Source organism: Trachymyrmex cornetzi, unplaced genomic scaffold, assembly GCF_001594075.2.
Source record: "Trachymyrmex cornetzi isolate Tcor2-1 unplaced genomic scaffold, Tcor1.1 scaffold99, whole genome shotgun sequence".
In the NCBI taxonomy this organism is placed as follows: Eukaryota; Metazoa; Arthropoda; class Insecta; order Hymenoptera; family Formicidae; genus Trachymyrmex; species Trachymyrmex cornetzi.
In genome coordinates this window covers 2406518-2428442 of record NW_017300343.1, presented here as the reverse complement: position 1 = coordinate 2428442, position 21925 = coordinate 2406518, and the positions used below count along the sequence as shown (strand labels likewise).

Sequence of the window (21925 nt, the reverse complement as noted above, 5' to 3'; positions counted from 1 at the left end):
TTACGGATAAATTATAAAGCTATCTTCGGAACAGAAATGAAATCATTAATTTCGTCGAAAGCTACACCTATTTATAAATTAACGACTTGCGCGAAGATGTGTAAGATTAGTATGTGACGTAAATATAATTAGCAACGATGCGCGTAAACAAGTTAAAGGAAATTAAACAATATTAGCGGATGCTTCTTTATCACTCATGTGTCTCCTCTTCTCCTCTCTCTTTTCTCCCTGTCATTCTTCTCCTCTAATCCATTGAAGTAAACGGAAATAAAAAATAAAAACACAATGAGATAAATCTGAAAATAACTATTACTTTTTCAAAATAATGATTCTTAATAATCTAAATTTATTATTTTTATAATTAAGTAATCTCTATAAATACATTTTAGATGCATTGTTAATTCATATGTCAATTATATCCAATTTGAGATATTTTATCATTTCTACAGTTACTGTTCCTACTCAATATATCATTAATTTTTAACCAAAACGATGAAATTAAATAATTTATCTCAAGAAAATGTATTAAATTCAAATTGAGTTGATTTCTTTTAAATGTATAATATAGATGTTGTAACATGGATATTATTTATCTTGAAACTAACCACAGAAATGAATTGATTTACATTTTGATATACATGGATGTTAAAAATAATAAGATTTTGTTTATTAATTATATTTTTTTAATTCAAGGAATTGAATTACTATTGTTCCTTTGATATCCATGAAGTGTGAGAAATAGTTCACTTTATACGAAGTTCATAAATGAATTTATTAAATATTTTTAAGTATAATTGCTTTGTTGTTTTATATTACTGCTTTTCACATTTTATACCAATAATCAACGCAAAAAAGATACTAGACTGTATTTGTTTAAAAATTTGTTAACGTTGATTTAATGTTTACTATGAATGTATGACGTGAAAAGCTGATTGGATGGAAGGCGAAGGGCAGTTCCGGCTAGGTAAATATTAATAGTAAATATCGTAGTGGTCGTCCGAGGAAAATTACTCCGTGGATTTGCCTGCACTTTCGAATAATCCGATATTTGCCTGGGACTCGCGTCGATGTTGCGTAAAATTTACTCGCTATATTAAACGTCCGGCGGCAATCCATTCGGATATTTATATAACAAACGTTTGCGGCAGCGCGAAATATTGAATTGTTCACCCCTAAGCAAATTCATAATCTATAACGCGTCAGTGCCCACAATGACGGTGATACTTAATAAGACAAGGCATTTATAGAGCGATCATTTACTACGCATCTGAACAAAAGAAGTAACTGAGGTATTTTTTGCAGAATATTGTCAGGTTCTTAAATATCCACATAAATCTTCAAAATCATTTTTTATTAAGCTTCAAGAAATACAGCCGGTATTGTTTATTTAACAGTAATTTGCGTTCGAAATGATGCAAATGCATTTTAAAATAAATAGGATAACTCCGGCAAATACGCCGCGCTGGGATTTACGCCGCAGAAGTCAGAAAAAATAGAAAGAGTAGGGATAATTTTCCTGCAACTACTCTGTTACATGCCTTTATGTTATAATAGGTCTGTTGCTTATACTTTTTACACTCAGCATCTTCGTTTTCTCTCTTTTCAGCACCAAATATATATCTATCTTATTTTAAGTGTAAAAAGTGTAAGCAAGTCGAACAGACCAATTAGTATTGTGTTATGATTTCAGCTTCTTACTGTTAATATTAATGAAATTATTGTGAGTTGAATCGATTTGTCACTGCAGTAAGTAACGCCATCATAAATTATAATCTACATAAAACGATTATTGTAGGACGTGTAAAAGACTTAGTGGTTATTTCGTGATACATACGTGTAGTGGAATAGTAAAGCATATTGTGTAGCAAAATACAAGTGCTTTGCTTTCGTATTCTTTGTTTAGTCTTGTATAGCCCACCTGTTTGGGATATACGGCATTTTTAGCGAGTGGGATTTATGCCCAAAGCATACAAAGTGCGCAGATTGAATTCAGTACACTAAATGCAATAAACGTATTACATGAAATATGTACTTCATGTCATAACACTTGTAATATATGTAGGAAGAGTGTAATTATTATTTATTCATATACATATTTACCATTATTATTCCTTAATGAAATTTAAACTTTATAAACACATTTTATAAGTTATTGTGTCATTATACATCTTATTTATATGCATTATTTGTAAATTTTTCATGAGCCGTACGTACCTCCCCCTCCCTCTATAAGTAGTCACATATCCCACCCCTATGGAATATACAGCAAAAATGCAAGGGTTTCAAAAAGTTTATTTTTTAATATGAAAAATACATATTTCGGATTTCTAATATTTTTTTCGTAGTAGTAGACAGTACAAAGTTTTTACTAATATAGTTCGTTTACTTTAAACATAGTAAATAATACTTAATAAATTAAGTTTTTGATAGGTGCGGCGTATATATATACCGGAGTTACCCTGTATGTAGATATAAATACGAAGGTATAATTTTCAATGAGAGAAATGTGTCTTCATCTTATTCTTATACTTTCACATTTCTTTCTCGCATATTAACATTTTTCTTTTTTATAGTCTCTCTCGTTCCGTTACTTTTTACATTGTCCATCATCAATTGGTTCTGACTAATGCAATCTTCTTTGTGAATTCATTCTTTAATCAATGCCAATTACTTCGCTGGATGACACGCGATTTGGTATTTTAATGGAGCTAAATTGCATTTACGGCGCTGGTCATTACGGAGACGTAATTATCGAAGACTGAATTACTTTACTTGTTAGCAGTTCTCGATCGAACCGAGTCGTTCGGGCACCCCCGATCGCGAAATAATGGACGTGCCCGAGAATGCTATCTAAGTTTAATCTAATGAAGTGTTTCGCAAGTACTCGTTAATTAATTCATGCCCAATATCCGTCTACCGAGAAGTACCACCGCAGCCGATAAACTTCTAACTTCTGTTTCAGATGACCTCTATAATTCTGGCGACACGCCGAGTAGCACCGCCATCGAGGGTAAGTTACTTTCAACCAATTCCAGAAGTTTTCACGAATGGGCGGCTTTAATTGAGTATGTTTAGTATTCATCCGCTATCGTGTTTAAGGGATTAAAGGGAAATTATACGAGTCCGCGTTCCAACAGTGAACTACGTGAACTACGCGCGACTCTTCCTTTGATACTGTATCGTAGCTTCAGCAGTATTCAACTCTCAGCAATAATATATGTACTCATCGTTAACAAACGTTAACTAGATCGAAATTTTCAATGGTAGATAAATATGTGATGTTACTCTGTTGATCGACAAGAAGAACTTTTAAAAAATTCCTTGCGCGCGAATGTTGGTTATTGTTAATTTGGATATAATATCTTCTTGATGAAACGAAATAAAATTTACCACTATACTATTTACTCTTCACTTGATATAAATGCAATTACATTAATGTATATCTATTCTACGTTTCGGATTTTTTCAACATTGTTTTTATAATTCGCCACTCCGTTCAGTCATATTATAGAAAATGCAATCATTAAAAAAATATTTTAAGAGATTTTAGCCAGAAGAACACGAATCTCTCTTTCCTATTTCATTGACAATTTCTTATTTGATATTTATCGACATCCGTTTTATATATTATGAGAACTATTAAAAAATTGTCTCCAGGCCCCTCTGTATAACCAAACATCACTACTAATTATTTTCATACCTCTATGATTCTCACATTTATTTTTATGAAATAATTATGTATAAAAAAAATTTTTACCATAATATCCCGAAAATATTTGCTCGTCTTAATTAAAATCACATGAAAAGTTTATAAAATATTACAAAAAAGACGATAAAATATTTTAGTAATATAACATTACGACTAAAATTATATTATTAAATAATATTTTAATCGGATCAGTTGATGAGTTTTATTGCCTTTTAAACGTACAACTACAATTTGTTTTCTTGAAATGGAACAACGTTAGGAATGATACCGTGATACTGCGGCTAAATAGAAATTCTTCTCCGCCACTTTCCCCGATATCAGTGCTCTTCACGCTGCTACTAATTACATCTCTTATCGGCATCACACATCTACCACGTTCTTCGGGACGATGCTAGGAAGTGGATAACCGCCACTACCGGCAATGTAAGATAGTTCCATAAGCGACTCAATGCAGAATTAAATTATTTTGTAGAGATCGTGGGGAAAGGTTCGCGAGGATCAAGCATCAGTATTGGAGGCACACGAGATGGGGAAGGTATAAAATTGAACAGGCAAAAGTTCCTTCCATCTGCCCTTTGTCCTTTTTTTTCTTCTTTTTCTTCTTCTTTATAACGAAATAGGAAGAAGAAAGTAGTGAAGATAAGAACTTCCCTTTTTTGGATAGTTAGCCTATATCGCGCGGTTTATAACAAAACAGCGCGAAAAGAAGGTAAACTTCGACGATGCGCCAAATGGTCGTAACAAAGGAGGAGACCCGGCGTATACCGCGGCACATTTGCGGCGAAACTTTTCACAGAGAATTTCCGACGCGGCCGGGTGCGTTAAAAAATTACACTTTTGTGTGTGTATACCGTGAAATTGAAGTAGTAAGGTCGTTTTCCGTTTTTTTTTCTTGCTTGAGGCTCGTATCGCACCGGTACTGGCCGGTTTCGCGTTACACTTGCGTCACTTTCGAATTGCTACTTGTTAAAATTACGTGCAGGAAGTTTTATCGATCGTTCATCTAAATTTCGAGATACGGCACTACGGCACAATGACAATCGAGAAAATAAATGGTTAGACTTTTATCAGACTTCTAAGATATTTAAAGACCAGATTTTCTCTGAGATTGCAGGGTATTAAAAAATCTTTAAATCTCACTTTTTAAAATTTGATTCTAATTTTTTTACTGTTTTAATAATTTATGATTACTTTTTCCAACTTCTTAAAAAAATAGACAAATTTTACCATTCCACTAATTCTTCTCTTGTGGATGTTATATCCGTATTAACAAAACCGTGGTATATTCGTCACTCTAAATCTCAAAAATCGAGTTTGTTTCAAAAGTGAGAGAACGATTACATTATTTCGTGTTATAGTTAAGAGCCAAGGGCAATTTAATTTATCGGGTGGTCTTTCATACAAGTGATAAAAACTTCTCTCCAGTTGCTGCTAGCCATCGTGGTTACCGTCGGGCGGCCGTTTCCAACGAGTTTTCATGAAGAGTTTTCATGGGTTGGTTGCGAATGAGAGTAAAAAAGAGTAATCGCGGCAAAGTTCGTCAATGCAATTGTATTTCGGTGCGGTGTTTTCAGCTAAAGTCAATGAAAGCAGATGTGTAATAAACAATGTACTTGATCAAATTTAGCGAAATGTTCTATGAATGGAATTCCTCGGGACAACTTTTCTTTCGATTAGTGTCAATGTTAATACTAAGGTGCTACGTTATTAATAACGAAACGAAATCAAATGAAAATCTTCCAATGAAAACCTGAATATCCTAATATCCTAAAAGCACGGTATGATAAAAGTAAAACTGGAAAAGTATAAATAGTCTCTTTCTAAATGTCTAAGCCGCTTCGCGCGCTTCATTCTGTTGAAAGTATATTCTTTGAATGGAGTCGATCTGCTTCGTAATACCGGGATATCGTTTTCCTCTTCCTTGTTTCTGAATAATATATGTTTCCCACAATGGAGAAACCATCGAATATTCTGTGCTTTTTTCCACGCGGAAGACATTTGTCTCAGATATCTAGTCGTTATGTCTTTCAGTATCGGCTTCTTGTTACTCTTTGAAAATTTGATTATTCCATAATCCGTACATAGCTACAGAATTTTAAGAAAGTTTTAGATTGGCATTAATTCTGATTTCTACATTTATTTGTGACTATGAAATCGCGACAATTAGCAAAAAATGCGTTCTTTTGCAAATGCAGATATCGAAAATTGATTTCATCAGAATTTCAAATAATTGTTATTTTTATCGATTAAAGGTGAAGGAAAAGAATTACGTAAGTACCATAGATTTCGAATTAAAATGTTCAATGTAACGTTAGAAAATAAATTCACATTTTTATTTAAACGGAAATTGTATGTTAGAATTCTACCGTTCTATGCTTTTGATGGAGGATGCTAGAAGCAAATGGATTAGCACAGCGAAAACGTGACGAAAGCCGCTGCTTTGGAACAATCAAACTCGCAACCGCGTATATATCCTTCGTTTTCTCGAATTACAAAAGTCTACGAGATGTGCCTTTCACGAACTTTCTCGAGGATCTCGGATATCCTTGAGCGGCAACCTACCTCGGTAGTTTCCTTTTGATTCTATCCTACTGGTGCTTCTATCCGAAGCGCTATTTTGAAGCGCCTCTTTCTCCCGCGACCCTTTTTTCCCCGGACGCTGCTCTACGTGTTATTAAATAAACTTGCCCGCTGTCTCTCTTCCGAGAAAGGATTCTTCGGTAAATATGGGGCTATGACGCGCCAGCAACGTGCAAACATTGGCAAACTTTAATATCGTCCGAACGCGGGCATAATATAACATATTTTATTAAAGTGCCCTGAAAACACCGTGCCGTTATACAGGAAGTCTCCATAGCTTGGATACGCTTTTTCCAAGCCATTCTACAATACAAAAAAGTCAAAACTATTCGGATTGGAGCTATTAGAAATTTAGCAACGCTGTATCAGCAAATGATAAAATTTTTATTATCTTTTAGTTACTTCTCTAACATATAAATTCTATGGGTTTTCAGTAAAAATTTTACTTTTAAAGATAAAATATTTCATAAATTTATGTGGAAAGAGTTCTATAAAATATATTTAATATTTAAAGGTTTAATTTTATCGTTATATTGATGTAATTACCGCAAACAATTAATCTCGAATTAAGAAACGAGTCAGTAGTATATGATATAAATTACAACTTTTGATTATTTTTGCTTTCGGTGACGACGGAGGTAACTCGAAACCCTAAGTAACTTCAAATCAGATCAAATGTAATAAGAGTTGCAATATAGATATAACATTCATGATGGTGCTCTCGTGGACCATCTTCGAGTTTTATGTTTTCTCGTAGCGGCAGCAATGAGAGCGAGTAATTCTCAAAAGGACGAGGAGAAAGAAACGCGGACAGAAAATGGTATTCGCGCGTACAGATCTTGAGCATATTTGCCTCGATAAAACGGATAGGTTGTCTCGAGTTTGCGACGACGACGGTGCTGTTTATTCGAGCCAGCCATGGTTATGGAGAAAGAGGCGGATAAAACGCGGATAAAATGCGGTAGAGGAGAAAGGGAAAGAGACTCGATATCCACTTCAATGTAGGAAAATAGAAATTGAGCGAAGTAACAAGGCGCCGGGGGCGACGTCGTCGTCGTCGTCGTCGTCATCGCCGTCCTACGGAACAGAGAACGCTGCGCTCGCTTTCGGGTTTCTTTATGAAAAGCGAGTGACGTCGCCAGATGGTAGTTTATCAAAATGATATCCCTTTCCCCCATCGCGAGTCCTAACGGTAAGATTAAGCCGGCTCGTTCGAAAAACTGTCAAGAGGAGGAATTCTATCGAAATATAATGTTCAACGCTTCAACGTCGAAATGTCGTCTTGTTGACAGGTGAGCGCAATAGAGATACGTCGACAATGGATACGAATCGATGGGAGAATAAAGATTGCCTCGGATTTATTGCCTTCGCTCTCTTCTAAAATTTCATTTGTCGACATAGGGTGATAGAAATTAATGACGAAGCAAATTTTATTCGACATACTATTGTCCTCGCGATGCAGAAATAAATATTGTTTTTTAAGTTGGCAGATACGAATATGGGGACGTGGAATCGAACGGAGGTTCTTATATAACGATCTAATATAATACGTCAATTGATTAAATTTCTCGACTGATCGCATTTTATATCTGTCAGTTCATGTTGGGTGAAAGACTCTCGAATAAGGCGATTGTGCAATTTAGTCGAATTAATTTTTTTCTATTACAAACTTGTTACGGGCCTAAGTGGATCGTGAGACTCCACTCGGCGTTCAGAAGAGTAATCCGAGGGTGTGGTCGGGCTGAGATTAAACGTGAATTAATTTATTGTCTCCCTCTTCTGATAGAACTATTTTCTTACAAGAACTGATTTCATTAGAAGCTTGCTGCTAGTTTAAGTGGATTGTTAAACTTTACAGTAATTCAAGAGAGAGACACGCAGACCATATATTAATTAACTGTCTATATAAAAACTGCTTTTGTGAAAAAATTAATTTTGCCTTCAACTTGATTTTTCTTCTGAGCTCAAAGGATCTACAAAGATGAGATTGAATTGATATAAATGTTCGTGCTCGAAATTTCGCTTTATTTTTACGAAAACTTTTACGATAGAACGTTCGGTCGCAATTTTAATAATACAGTCGTTTGCTTAGATAATATATTGAAATGCATAGAAAAATTCATGTTAGAATTTTGATTCGAAAAATACAAAAGATTCAATTTAAAAACAATGTTTATTTTAAAAGTCTATATTTCCAAGCGCTGTCGAATTGTAACTAATAAGTAGAGTTTCTTTTGTTATAAACTTGTTTAAATTGAAACTTATTCAATTTATTTGAATTGAAATTTTGCCAAGAGAGAGTACTCGTTGAAAATAATCTAAGAAGCGCGCTTAATGGTGTTGACCGCGTTGTTAAGAGAGTCTCGAGGGAAATTCGCGTTTCCTAAAGGAACCCCGATTGTTCGAGAAGACAGCCAGCGTCGCAAGGCGAACGCAATTACATAGAAGTATCTAACAAATACGTTATTTATTTATTTTTGTGAAGAATTTGCTATTTTGTCGAGATTCAATCGTTTATTGTCGGACAATATATATGCAAGAAACAAAGAAGAGAGGATTCCGTGTTTTAGATTCCACAGTGCGTTTTCACGACGTTTTAATCCTTAATAAGAAACGGCCGTTAATAAATGAAACTCACGAAATGCTGAAGACATGCCTCCAACATGAGAAAGGCGATAAGCCGCTAATCGCAATTGTCGAAGTTAATCACACTATTTAAAACTTGATTAAATCCCGAAAAGGAATTAAGATTTTAACGTAGCTTTAACGCTCGATTCTTCGCCAAGTTATTAATTATGAATGTATAATTGTTTCAATGTCAAATATACTTGTTTCAATGTGTTAATAGAACAGCATAGATTATTTACAACATCTACACCTGCCATTTAATTTCCATCCAATTGGTAGCGAAATAATTGAATTAAGTGATTCAGTTTGTATTATTAATACATTAATAATAACGACGTCACGCGATAGTAAACTTCCGTAGACCATCAACTGTATTTAGTCCCTTATTTCAGTTGAGAAATATGCGAATCTATGTCTATCGTAATATTAAATCTTGTGTGAACGTCATATTATTTTATCTATATTATGTAAATCATCACTAAATATTTATAACAAAATCGTTAAATGATAAAACTTCACATAAAAATTTCTATTTGCCAAAGGTAAAAAATTTTTCTTAAATTCTAAAATGTATTCCTAACAAATCCGTGTTATTCTCTTTTTACGAGCAGGTTGAGGTTCTCTTAACATTATTCTACGTTCACTCTTTTATCTCTATCATCTCTCGCTGTGTTCTTACTTCCAACATGATTTGCGAGTAATAGCCAGGAGCGACAAGACTATCTCGTCTGTAACTTCAGAGCAAACGTAAAATTATACGCGTGGGTGTCCGTTCACTGCTTCTGCTAGTTTGGGTGGCTAGCCGGTTGCTTGGCTGATTGATCCAAATTCTCGTTGCTTCCACCGAGCATGAAAGGCGAATATTGCACCGGCTGTTGTATATATGTATAATAATTGCTAGTTATGGCTACCTTGCTTTTGTCGCTGACATTTTCACATGGTACAGCACTTCGCGAAAATAGTCACAAAAAATGTAGCAAATTGTCGCTTTTGTTTGAGATTTGATCGTTGCCTGTCTCCGTCCACAATTTTTCACCAGCCGTAACATAAGTCGCTGTTATGTCGACAAATTCGTTATTTTTTCATTGTTATCGCTAGAAAAGAAAACATCGCTTTTACGCATCATTTGACTCCGTTGAAATTTTTCCATTGAAGATCGCATTCTATAATATCATTGGCCATATGTCGTTGTCAGTTTAATTGAAAAGCGTCGATATTGAGGTGCAATACCTTGTACTTTATCCATCTTCAACATTTTCAAACAACTATTTGACTTTGATATTAAACGATATTTAATGAAACTAGAAATGCTTTTCTTTTAAAATGTTGAAACTCGTGCTGTCGGATGATAATTTTGAATATCCTACTTTCTTACGGTCCCGGCTGTATTGACGCTAGACTCTAAAGCTCTGAAGTTTCTGGAATACGAGTACATTAAAGAAAGTTCAGTGTGCATCGTTTAATGTTGCCGATAATTTAATTAATTGATTCATTTAGTAACAGCTGGTGCTTTGCCGCTAAGCGCATTAAATTAGCATGCATATTTGTCTCACGATTTTAATAGAAATTACACGGTCTCGTTAAATGCAACAACGCTTGGTCAATGTAGCGTTATGAATATCTAATTTTCGCGGTTACACATATATTTCATTTGAAAACTTATTGCTCCAAAATGAAATTCTGCCTTTGACAGAATTATATATCATATATAAATTATTATGTATTATATACTATTTGTGGGGGAAGCTGTACACGTATATATATAGTATGTAATATGTAATAATTTGTCTACATATATATTAAATGCACTTTACGCTTAATTAAAATAGAATTGTAAGTTGCACTCTAAGTTTGTAATTTGCATCGTTAAAAAAGTGAATAAAAAGCATTGAAATAAAAGCAGAATTTTTAAGGAAAATTATAACGAGTGTTTTAAGGAACACTGAATTCATGGAAAATGAAATTTTATGGAAGAATCCGCCGAGTAATTCCGGTAGTAATGTGTAAAAAGTCCGAGGTTTCTAGATCTGTGGCACGTTTCTCTAATTACGACACTTTTGCGAAACGATCTCCAATATCCAATCGTTTTACGTCATTAACGACCGTAAGAGAATCGGGTTGCAGAAGGGAATCCAAGTTAGATGGGAATGTGGAATTCGATCTTAGGAGGGTTTCCCTGCATTTGATCAGCCGTAAATTCACCTTAAGGCGTGGAAGAAGCTCAAGCGGTTACTTTTAAAATTAGTTATTAGTACAATGAATTAGGAATGAGATCGCATTAGTAATGGAATTTGAATCAAACCATTTAAATTTTTCTACGATCTTGAACAATAATTTGCCGTTAAGTAAATTTATGATCTATATGATATGCATAAACTATGTATATAATACGTATATACAAACAATTTGTTTAAAGAATTCTTTTTATATAAATAATCTTTTTAATAATAAATACTTTTGGCTTTAAAGGCACAATAATTAAATTTAATTTTCATTATATTTTTAAGTTGGATTCAATAATATAATATTTAAAAAAGAAATTCATTTTACATACACATATATAACAGATATTTTTCTATAATATTTGAGACTAAATATCCGCAAATGTATGTATATTTGAACGAATATATGTATAGGGGTAAGATGTCGTATAAACCATTTTCCTTTTTTTATCACATCTGATCAGGAGCGCAAACATAATGACTTAAATCTCATATTAGAACTGGCGGCATTAACGACCGGAAAGGAATCAGTATGTGAAGCGAACGAAATCAGAGCTTGAAGATAGGGTAGAAAGAATTCGATCACGCAAGTCACGAAACGCGACCCTTCTAGCGAGATCTGTAGTTCGTCCTTGAGTCGGTGAGGGATAAAAGAGCAATCAATCTGACCTCCGATGTATGCCTCTTCCTCCACTTTTCTTCCCGTTTCTTTTCCTTATGCGCATTCGTGGATCCAAGGCAGTTTCCGCGATTTCTTCAAAATCTCGGTAAAAGTCTCGAAAAGACGAGTCGCTCCTCAAGTTGCCCGACACGTCGCGCGAACAAATTTCTATTGTATATCGACAATGGCTCCGGCGGGCCGTACGTCGCAGACATAAATAACGAAGGAGCCAACCGGTGAATCCGCAGACACTGCACGCCCTTCTTCCATATTCGGAAATTCAATTTTGATAACGTTTGCCAGAAGGTAAGACTTGGGGGATGGCCGATTTATATCTTTCCCTCTGGTCGTCCTCTATCACTGCGAGTCTCTTGTCCCCTTTTCTGCAGTTTGTTTTCTCTCCCTTTTATCCCACGCGTTCTTTCCCTACTGTTACAATTCTTTTATACAATCATCGATGATTTACGATCTGATGTACACGGTGCTGAAAGCTGTTGCTTTCATCGCTCTATCAGTCAGTCATAACGAAACTAATCATTGAATAATGATGCGAGTCATGAAAAATAAAATATACGAGCTCTTTCATGTGTGATTTAACTTCTTTCTTATCTTTTAATTCTAATTTTATAACAACATAAAAAAGTTTTAATGCTTGTAGACCTTGTATAGTATTAAAAAGGTAATACGAGAGGATTCTTTAAATGACTTAGAAACGTCATTTTATATAACAAAATATCGTCAAGATGTTAGTATCTTCATCAAGCGATTATGCAATATTAAATTTTCAATCCCCGTAATATCCTCTTGGAGAAGCTTTTATGCATTTTCGTTCCTTCCTTTTCATCTTTTCTCGCGTTCGAGTAACCTTCTTCGATTTCTCGTTTACACTCTGGAGAGAAAGTCACAATTTACCGAGAATCTGAGGTCTTAGTAGCAAAGCTTGTTTTATTAATCCTAAAGACTGCGAAGTAAGATTTATCGCAATACACTGCTGCTCGATAGTAGCGGTGGCAAATTTAATCGAACGGGCCAACGTCGATCAAATTTGTTTGTCACTATCAATCTAAATAAAGAGTTACGTCGATTTCTTCGGCACCCATAGATCCATTCGGATTTACGGATGGGAACGTTTTATAAGGGTAATTGAAAAATATTTTCTTAGCGTGCGCGCTTCACGCGAAATTCAAGGGCGGCTGCCCAACATTTTTCGCGTACGCGCGAGAAATAGGACGTTTTTATCGATTTCAACTAGATGGAGAGCAAAAAAAAATACGAGAGGGCGAACCGGAAAATTGCCACAGGGGTTACATTTGAATAACGATACCTAAGCGTTTCTCGAGCTTTCGGCGAATGCTATCGGATTCGGCTCGAAAAATAATGGACGATCGTTATTTTTAGATGCCTATGATAGAAATTAAATCTGCTTGAAAAGCGCGCTTGTACAAAAAAATGTAAATATTTTTACTGTATAAAACGCAAAATAAAATGGATGAATTTCTTACGTGTAATAAATACTTAAAATTGATGCTGTCAGATGAAATTTTTATGCATTAAAGTCGATCTTTTTTCCCGAAATTACCATTATTATAATCTACGGCTGATTTATAACGTTACTGGAAGATAAACAGCGGACGTATAAATAATATTAGCAGAATAAATTGTGCGGTCACTTGTGTCCGCGTGTCCAAGTTTCGGTCGTAGAAACACAGCGCATAGAACTTTGCTATTCGTTTAGCCGGCTTCATGAATGTTGCATCGAACGATTACGCGCTGAATCAACGTACGTAGCTGTATACCGACCGAATTTAATTCGCCGGCACAGTTTAACCAGCTGCATCAGAGGGATGGCACATCCAAACATGACAAACGGTGGGTCACAAATCACGTATATACTCATTACTGTGACGTAATTCCCGACACTTTCAATATAACGCCGTTGCTATTCAACCGCGGCGTCGTCGTAGCGCACGTCGAGTACGAGTAGAATACGATTACGATAGTATTCGCGGCAGACGTCCGAATATACAATGAGTCGTGATATCGGTTGACAAACGTGATCAACGTGATTAATATTCTCCCGGGTGCTGTTTTTTTTTCGTCCACGCTCGAGCGAACATTTTATTTAGTATCGCGTATCGTTGTCAGCCGGCGATTCAGCAGGCATCTCGTTACATATACGTTCGCTATTACGAATTCAGTTCTAAATATTCGTCCACTCATAAATCGCAAATGAGATCTCGAATTGTGGCCGTATACGTCATCGATAAATGCAAAGCGGACAATAGGATAATATTCAGGTCGACGATAAACTTGCGGCTATCGGTTTAACATGCTTATCGCCATTCACGAGTTCACTATTAGTATCGTGAAATACGAAACGGCATAATTTTGACGTTTCTTGAACGGCGAATATCAAGTGTAATGCACGGGCCGTTCACTCATCTTTGCAGAAGCAACAGGGAGAGATAAAGTTCGTTAGATATTATCCCCTGTATATTCTGTAACTTGTTATGACAGTAACGATACCGTTACATTTCGTTGCGCAGCTTTTTACCGTGTACGAAATCTGCGTAACGACAATATAACAATATCGTTACTGTCATAATGAGTTCCAGGAATACAGGGGCTGGCAATTTACAACCGACGTTTACACAATAAAAGCAGCGGTTACGGCGTAGCCATAATTCGTACGTAAAAGTAGCGCCATTAAATATTCTGTACTCGTTGCTCGTTCGTCATTTAACGAAGCTAACGCATATACTGGCGTAGCTGCGACTAAAAAGTCAGATCTCGACGACGGATAGTGAGGATCGTTAAAAACGAGGACGGCCGTCGTTGCCGACGCCGTGACGACGGCGGATCTCGTTGGTGCACATCTCGGTCTTACGTAAACGCTTGGTATTAATGCACTATACTCTGCGTTCGTCTCTGGTACGAGGATGGATGTATCGCAGGAAGTGCTTTTCTCTTCGTCGCTTCTGCTGACGTACGTCTCATTTGCGCGCTTATTCTATGCAGAATCTGTAGCGAAGTACATTTGACGCTTGTTCTAACATAAGAGACACTAAATCATTCTCATTGTACGTGCCAATTTCGTACATTTTCATGTTTCGTATTATTGATTCAAATGTAGTATTTATCATCTTCAGAATTTAGTGTAGCGTTTGAGAAATGATATTGCTTAATATCGCTTATGGATAGAAATGTGATCATTTTAAAGAGAACAAGAAGGAAGTAGTATGGATTAAATGATTTTATTTTAATTTTAAATCTCTTTTTGATTTCTCACATTTTTTTAGATGGATATGTTATCGTTAGAGTTTGTATTTTTAATCGATAAAATCGATGGAATTTCGTTATGGGAGATAAACTTTGCTTTTCTCTTCCTTTTTCTTTCTCTATGGCTCGGTCTTTTCGCTCTGCCTTTCTAGTTTCTATCGTATTTGCCGTCACGACGGTCTTGCGTACACATCGTAAAATATGAAATATACAAGCAGGGCCAGAGGCTTTTCTGCAATTTTCATGCACACATAGAGTGTAGACTTCGTTGTTACGCGACGCATCTTCTTGTGTGGCCAATTGCAAGTATAGATTAAAATGATTAGCTTAGATATATGATTGATTTCCGTTGTTTTCTAGAAAAGTTGTTTGAAGAAAACTCTTTAAAAAGAATACTATATATATATATAGTATAAAATATTTTAAATTTATAATATTTAATTTTGATTGATTTTTTTGAGAGCTTAGAAATTAGTAAAAATTTTGAAGATAATATTATACATAGATCTATGTTAACAATTAATTCCTAATAAAATTCGAATAAAATTAAGAATTAAAGATAATTTTAATCCCTTTATACGATATTTAATATTGTGATACCGAAATATATTGCAATGTATTATATATTAATAAAATAAAAATAAATTATATCTGTAAAATATACTAGAGAAAAATTGATACTTTAATGATATCAGGTTTCACCGGAGTATCGTATCGCTTTTCACAATCAGCTGATATCAATTGATGTTTAATCAAAATATTAGTATTGAATTGCCTGTATCTCAAAATGAAACTTCATATTAAGAGTATCTGGCTTGATGTGTTTTGTGATAAACAAATTGATGTCGATAAACATCGATAATTCTTATTTGATGTGTAATAAATGAACTTTCAGTCTAATGATGATCAGGTACTTCCAGATTCATGTAACGACTATAAAGATAAGCCTAATTACGGTAATAAACGACATTTATATAATCTGTATGCTGGCTTTCTCTCGAGAACTTTTAGACCTGCGAATTAATATTCGATTGAAATATATCTCCTATTCATAGCGGCTTGCAGGAAAAGAGCAAAAAGAAGTTTTGAACAACGTAATAACAGAGTCACGCCGGTGGGTGTCTTTTACCTCGTTGAATTTACATCGCAGGCTTTCCCGGATTCTCGAATATGAATAATAATTCACTGGCGCGGACTGTCGGCTAGATCTATGTCCGACTTTTTTGGAATTTTCTCGCAAGGGCATCCTCGAGCTTATGCGGACACGGGCGAGGGTGTGTTTGTGAGGATATTTAATCGTCCATCATGTAAATAACGTCGCAGTCGCAGGACGATGTAGCGCAACTGAAAAGAACGGCTTTGCACTCTAGCATTCAACTCGCACGTTTATCTTTCTTTTTCTTTTTACCTTTCCATTTTCTCCTCTTCTGTTTTTACCTTTTTATTTTCTGCCTTCGTTTATGTGTAGCATATATATTGATTGAAAATGTATATATTTATGATTTCAAGTAGAATCATAAAAATTTGTTCGATAAAGTAAATTAGTACTTATTAATATTAAACATCTATTTTTTCGTGTAAATTAATTTTAATTTGTACAATATAAATATTTTTCTATTTAATTATAAATATAATTTTACGCATAGAAGATTATTTCTACGTACCTACATATGCGATTTTCAGTTTTTATTAAACATTTTGTCAACTTTCAGTGCATTTTTGAATCAATAATTGTATTATGTGACTTTATTTGAGATAATATACTCTACCGTTGCAAGGTAAATGCTCTTATTGTGCTCGCGAAAAGGATCAGTCCCGGTTGCGTAATGAGCTTTGCCTTTCTCTGTCTCTTTTACGATCCTTTCCTTTCACCCCATCGCAAAAATATACCCTCCATTTTCCGATTCCGCTTACAGCCACTGCGACGAATTTCCGCATACGTTCGCGCGAATTTTCATTTGAATAGTTAAATGCTGGCGCTCGGTCATTTAGCTGGTAGCTTCATCGCGGCATAAACCGCCGTGATTTAAGCGCGATCAGGACGGCCAGATATGTTACGCCAATTTAAACGGCACAAGAGTATAGGTATATATAGAGGCACAGATCGTGAGACAGACTGGTAGCGGAAAATTAAATGTGAGTATGATTTTAGGCGGGCAATTTATATGTAAATGACACTGCGCTTCCGCCTCTCGCACCCCTCGCGTTCCATTTAGTATCTCCCGCGGCATACCATCTACGCCGAATATTTAATAATGCCTATTGTTTCGCCGGTAACGTGCACTGTGGCTTGAACTCGGGCCAGTCTCCCGGATATCCCGCGAGGCCCGGCGAGGCATTCAAAATGCGAGATTTCGCCCGGATTTTCCGCGAGAGTATAAATGGTGCCGACCTTTACCCGCCAGCAGCATCCGGTTCCGGAGACGGGCGCGAGAATCCCGCTCCCGGGCGTCGCCCCCGCCCGAGGGCTGCTGAAATAGCGACGGTCCGTGAATAAAGGGCTCGCGAAGGCTTTGATTCCGCGCCACTGGGCATCTATCTAAACGCGGAAGAATAGCAACCGTGCGAGATTCGCGCTTACATACCGTACGCTTGCGCATCGTCTTTGTTAACCTCGGCTTGGCTCGAGCACCGGATAAAATCCGCGGATTATGGAACGATGTATGCCCTGCACCTGCGCTCGTCTTTGATGACGGCATATTGTTTTCGGCACGCGCACACACATGATCCGTCAAATTAATCAATTATTCTCGCATATTATTCTACGACGAAAGAAAAAAAAGCATTATGGTTAAATTGAATCTATTTGCGCATCAAATAGAGATTATCGATGATTATCGACGCGTTACTCTGTTTATTTAAATATATAAATCATCTATGTATATATTTGAAATTATCTATCAATAGAGGGCAAATAATTTAGGATTAATTGGCGAGAATATCTGTAAATATCAACGGTATGAAATTCACACTTTTTGTGATGTACATAAAATTATAACGCTGCAAATAACGATTATCAGCCAATCAAACATTTATTTGTGTTTTGGTGGGTATAAAATATTTTATTAATCGATCATCGCATGTATTAAAATTAGAGTCAGATTACAACTTTATATTCTAATGTTTGTTCAGCAAACTTTGCTTACCGGCCAGATGCAGAATTTAATTATGGCCGCGAAAGAGCGAGAAGAGGGAAAAAGGAGAGGTAATTGGTTACACTCGTATTAATGTCGAAATCATATGCGCGCCCTCGATAGACGCAAAGACGGTGTTTATAAGACACAGAAGCGAAAAGCGGCTGACTAAAAATAACATTATAGGTTTTCCGTTAATAAGGTATTAATCCGAGACCGTGTGGCAACTGAATTTATCGTCGATCGTTTATAATTTGATACGCAAAGAGAATCATACTGTGTAGTAAAGAGATTCAATGGAATCTGTACGTTTATATACTTGTAGGAAGATATATTAATAATACACGATATCTCTAATGATTATTGTACAAAGGTCATATAAAGGGTCCTCTACATAGAAGTCGTAGACGGTCGTGGAGTCTTAAGTCATAGGAAACTGACCAATTCCAATCGAGTATTCTCCTTATATTTGATTGTGATTGGTTGGTTTCCTACGACTTAAGACTCCACGACCATCTACGACTTCTATGTAGAGGACCCTTTGAGTTGAAATTTATTATCTTTAAAACATGAAAATTAAAAATATAAAAATTAACATAATAATCTTTATAAAATCAATAGTTTCTGTCGTAGAAAAAATAATTATTAATACATATTAATACATATTAATATATTATATATGTATTAATAATTTTTTTTTTTCTACGACAGAAACTATTGATTTTATAAAGATTATTATGTAATTTTTATATTTTTAATTTTCACGCTTTAAAAATAATAAATTTCAACTCTTATATGCCCTTTGCACAATAATTATTATCGTGTATTATTAACAATAATTCTTTTTATCTTACGATTTTAAGATATATTAAACTATTACTAATTATAGAATTAGAATAACAAAGGGACTATTGCAGTCAGGCATGGTAAGAAGTGCGTAGATTAAGACTTTAAATGTAAAATTACTTTTATATAACATTTACTCAAAAAGTCAAGAAATTTAAACCATTATCGTAAAGCAATTTAGAAATTTGATAGATATTCTTGAACGTGATTTTTTCCCCTTGGGTTTATCAAAAAATCTGGAATTATTTAATTAATTTTATTAGCGCTCATAGAGATCAATTTCAGAATTATCGTATAATGTTTGTAAATCGCATATTCGAAAATTATTGCTATACGGGTTACGCCGGCGGCGGCAATGACAGTGTGGTTGGCCGTGGGGTTTTATCTGCACGCCTGCAGCTGAAATTAATTGCATTCATGGAAGTTGATTATGTTCATTTAAATAGCCACGATCGCGAGCAAGTGAGGGAGCGAGCGAGAGTGCGCGGTATTTCCGCGATATCGCAAAAACACCGGCCGACTCAAAGACTCGTGTGGTTTCCCATTAATTCTACACCTGTGCCATGTCGTAACTAGTGTAAAATTACATTTCGCCCGTGTGCACGTCGCGTTTGCGTGTTTGTTTACTTCTCGATCGTTTTACTTTGTTTTGATCGCGAAATGGCGGATATTAATTCCGTGCCGGTCGCGTCGGCGATTTTACTTTGAAAACGTCATATCTTATATTTTTGCGCAATACAAATTTTTATGTACGAAATTACGGAAAGTTTTAATTTCGTTTTGCAAATATTTTATTTCTAATCTAATAACGATCTCTATGTTTACTAAACTCGGATAATCAATAAATTAAGGTAATTACACACGTGAGTATAATATTAAAACACTTTTCAATGAAGAATTACGCATCCTTTATATACACATCATTAACTGTGTTAAAGATGATGTAAAGTTAATTAGTTTTTGCAAAATTGTGCAATTCGTGTGCCGCTGGCTTGATTACACATTACGAAATCTCATTCTGCGTGTGCATTGCATTAATAATTTTCAACTATCAACGCCATATGCACTTTGCCTCGTGGATGTACTCTTTGTTAAAAAGAGATACATCAAACGTGCTATTTTTAATTAATCCTTTTGCCTGTTTGCTATTATTAAATGATATATCACAAAAAGAACCATGGTGAAACAGCAGATACTAATTGAGTAACATATATACTTATATGTATGTAGCAAGCGGATAGCAAGCGCTATACATGATATATTTTTATAATAAAGCTTATATTTCCTTTTTTCGTAACATGTGTCTCGCGTATATAATTGTATCAGTATAATTATTATATGATCTTTACCATACAGGCGAAAATAAATTAAAATATATAGGAAAAATTAACATGTAAACTCATATTAACGCACTTTATTACAAACGTTTGTTATTTGATGTACGGTTCTATATATTTTTTAATTACGAAATAATATTCAAAATAGAAACTCGAATCCGATTAGATTGCACCTTGATTTCGGATGTATATAAAAAGCTTTTTGAAAGAAATTTCATTTTATAAAGATCGATACATATTTCGAAGAACAGTGAGCAACAATTACTTACTGAGGACACGATGCTGTTACATGTTATTTCGGAAAATGTAGCATTACATGTACCGTGCATAAAGACGGATTGTGGTAAAGGGCAGTTAAAGGGCATTTTATTTTAGTTTAGAATTTTTACGCATTTTTCGTCGGGCTTTTGCATTTTTAATAGGGCTGCCCGCTTTATACCGGATGAACGTGATACTGTTTTAGTACTGTTACATACTTATCTAATTAATTTACAAATTCGACTGCGTAGCAGGCACCTCTAGTCCGATTAAGTTTGTTCATAATTTATTTCACTTTTCCATAATTTAACGTGACCTTCGTCTCATCATATAAATCCTACATGATGAGCTTATATCGTTTAACGATGTGCACATAAGTACGATGAGTATCCGCAGATACGACAGCGTGTTGCGCATGTATCTGTATCGAGTTTTCTTGCCATCACACTCTAAGGGATACACCGCCGACAAATAGAGAGACAAAGGGTGTAGATGAAGGGGCCAGAGGTAAAAACGAGGAAAGAAGGAGACGGACGAGAGGGAGGGGGGATACGACCTGGCTTGGAAAATCCCCCTATAATTAAATTGTCTTTTATATTCAGACGAGGGCTGAAAATGAAACTAGTCCAGGATAAACCTGCCGAGTCGTTCCGCCGGTTCTACCTCTTTTCTCTTCGCCTCTCCATGCTTCTCGATGTATCTCTCTTCTCCGTTTCCTCCTCTCTCCGATATCCTTTTTCTACGATCCGTCTCGATCTTCTCTATCTACTCACTCCCCCTCTTCCCCCTCAGCCTCCCCTTTTCTCTTTGCTACTTTTCTTTTTCTTGCGGATCTAGAGGGCAATGACACATTCTCTTCGATGGCTGCCTTCGTTTTCCATGCTCCGTTACACCCTTCTCACGCAAAATGATGCCCCGTCAGTCTACCATCGATTTCTGTTTCTTCGCGACATTCTTTCTCCCTCTGGAATTTGCCTGGGTACTTTTCGAATCAGGTGAATCTCTGTTGAGATTTCTCTCTCGCTTCCGTGTCATCCTTGAAGGTCCTAGCCATTATTTCACGTATACGTGTTATATATGTACATATATATTATAATATTATACATGTGTGTGTATTTTATACATATATCTATATACAAATGTATATGTGTTCATGTTACGAATAACGTGTGTGTGTGTATATATATATATATATATGTATATATTTCCACCATCTTGTCGACTGCCTCGTTTGACTTGCAAATGTAATCACTAAGAGCACCCATTTCGAC

The 21925-nt window shown here is 35.4% G+C and overlaps 1 protein-coding gene across 1 annotated transcript in view; it reads left to right on the top strand.

Annotated features, from left to right (window-relative positions):
* The window catches only part of cmpy (crimpy), a 279719-nt gene that overhangs the window by 45609 nt on the left and 212185 nt on the right, over positions 1-21925 (top strand). Inside the window, exon 5 of the mRNA XM_018521685.1 lies at positions 2963-3010. Coding sequence (XP_018377187.1) covers positions 2963-3010 — 48 coding nt within the window. The remainder of the gene's footprint in view (positions 1-2962; positions 3011-21925) is intronic.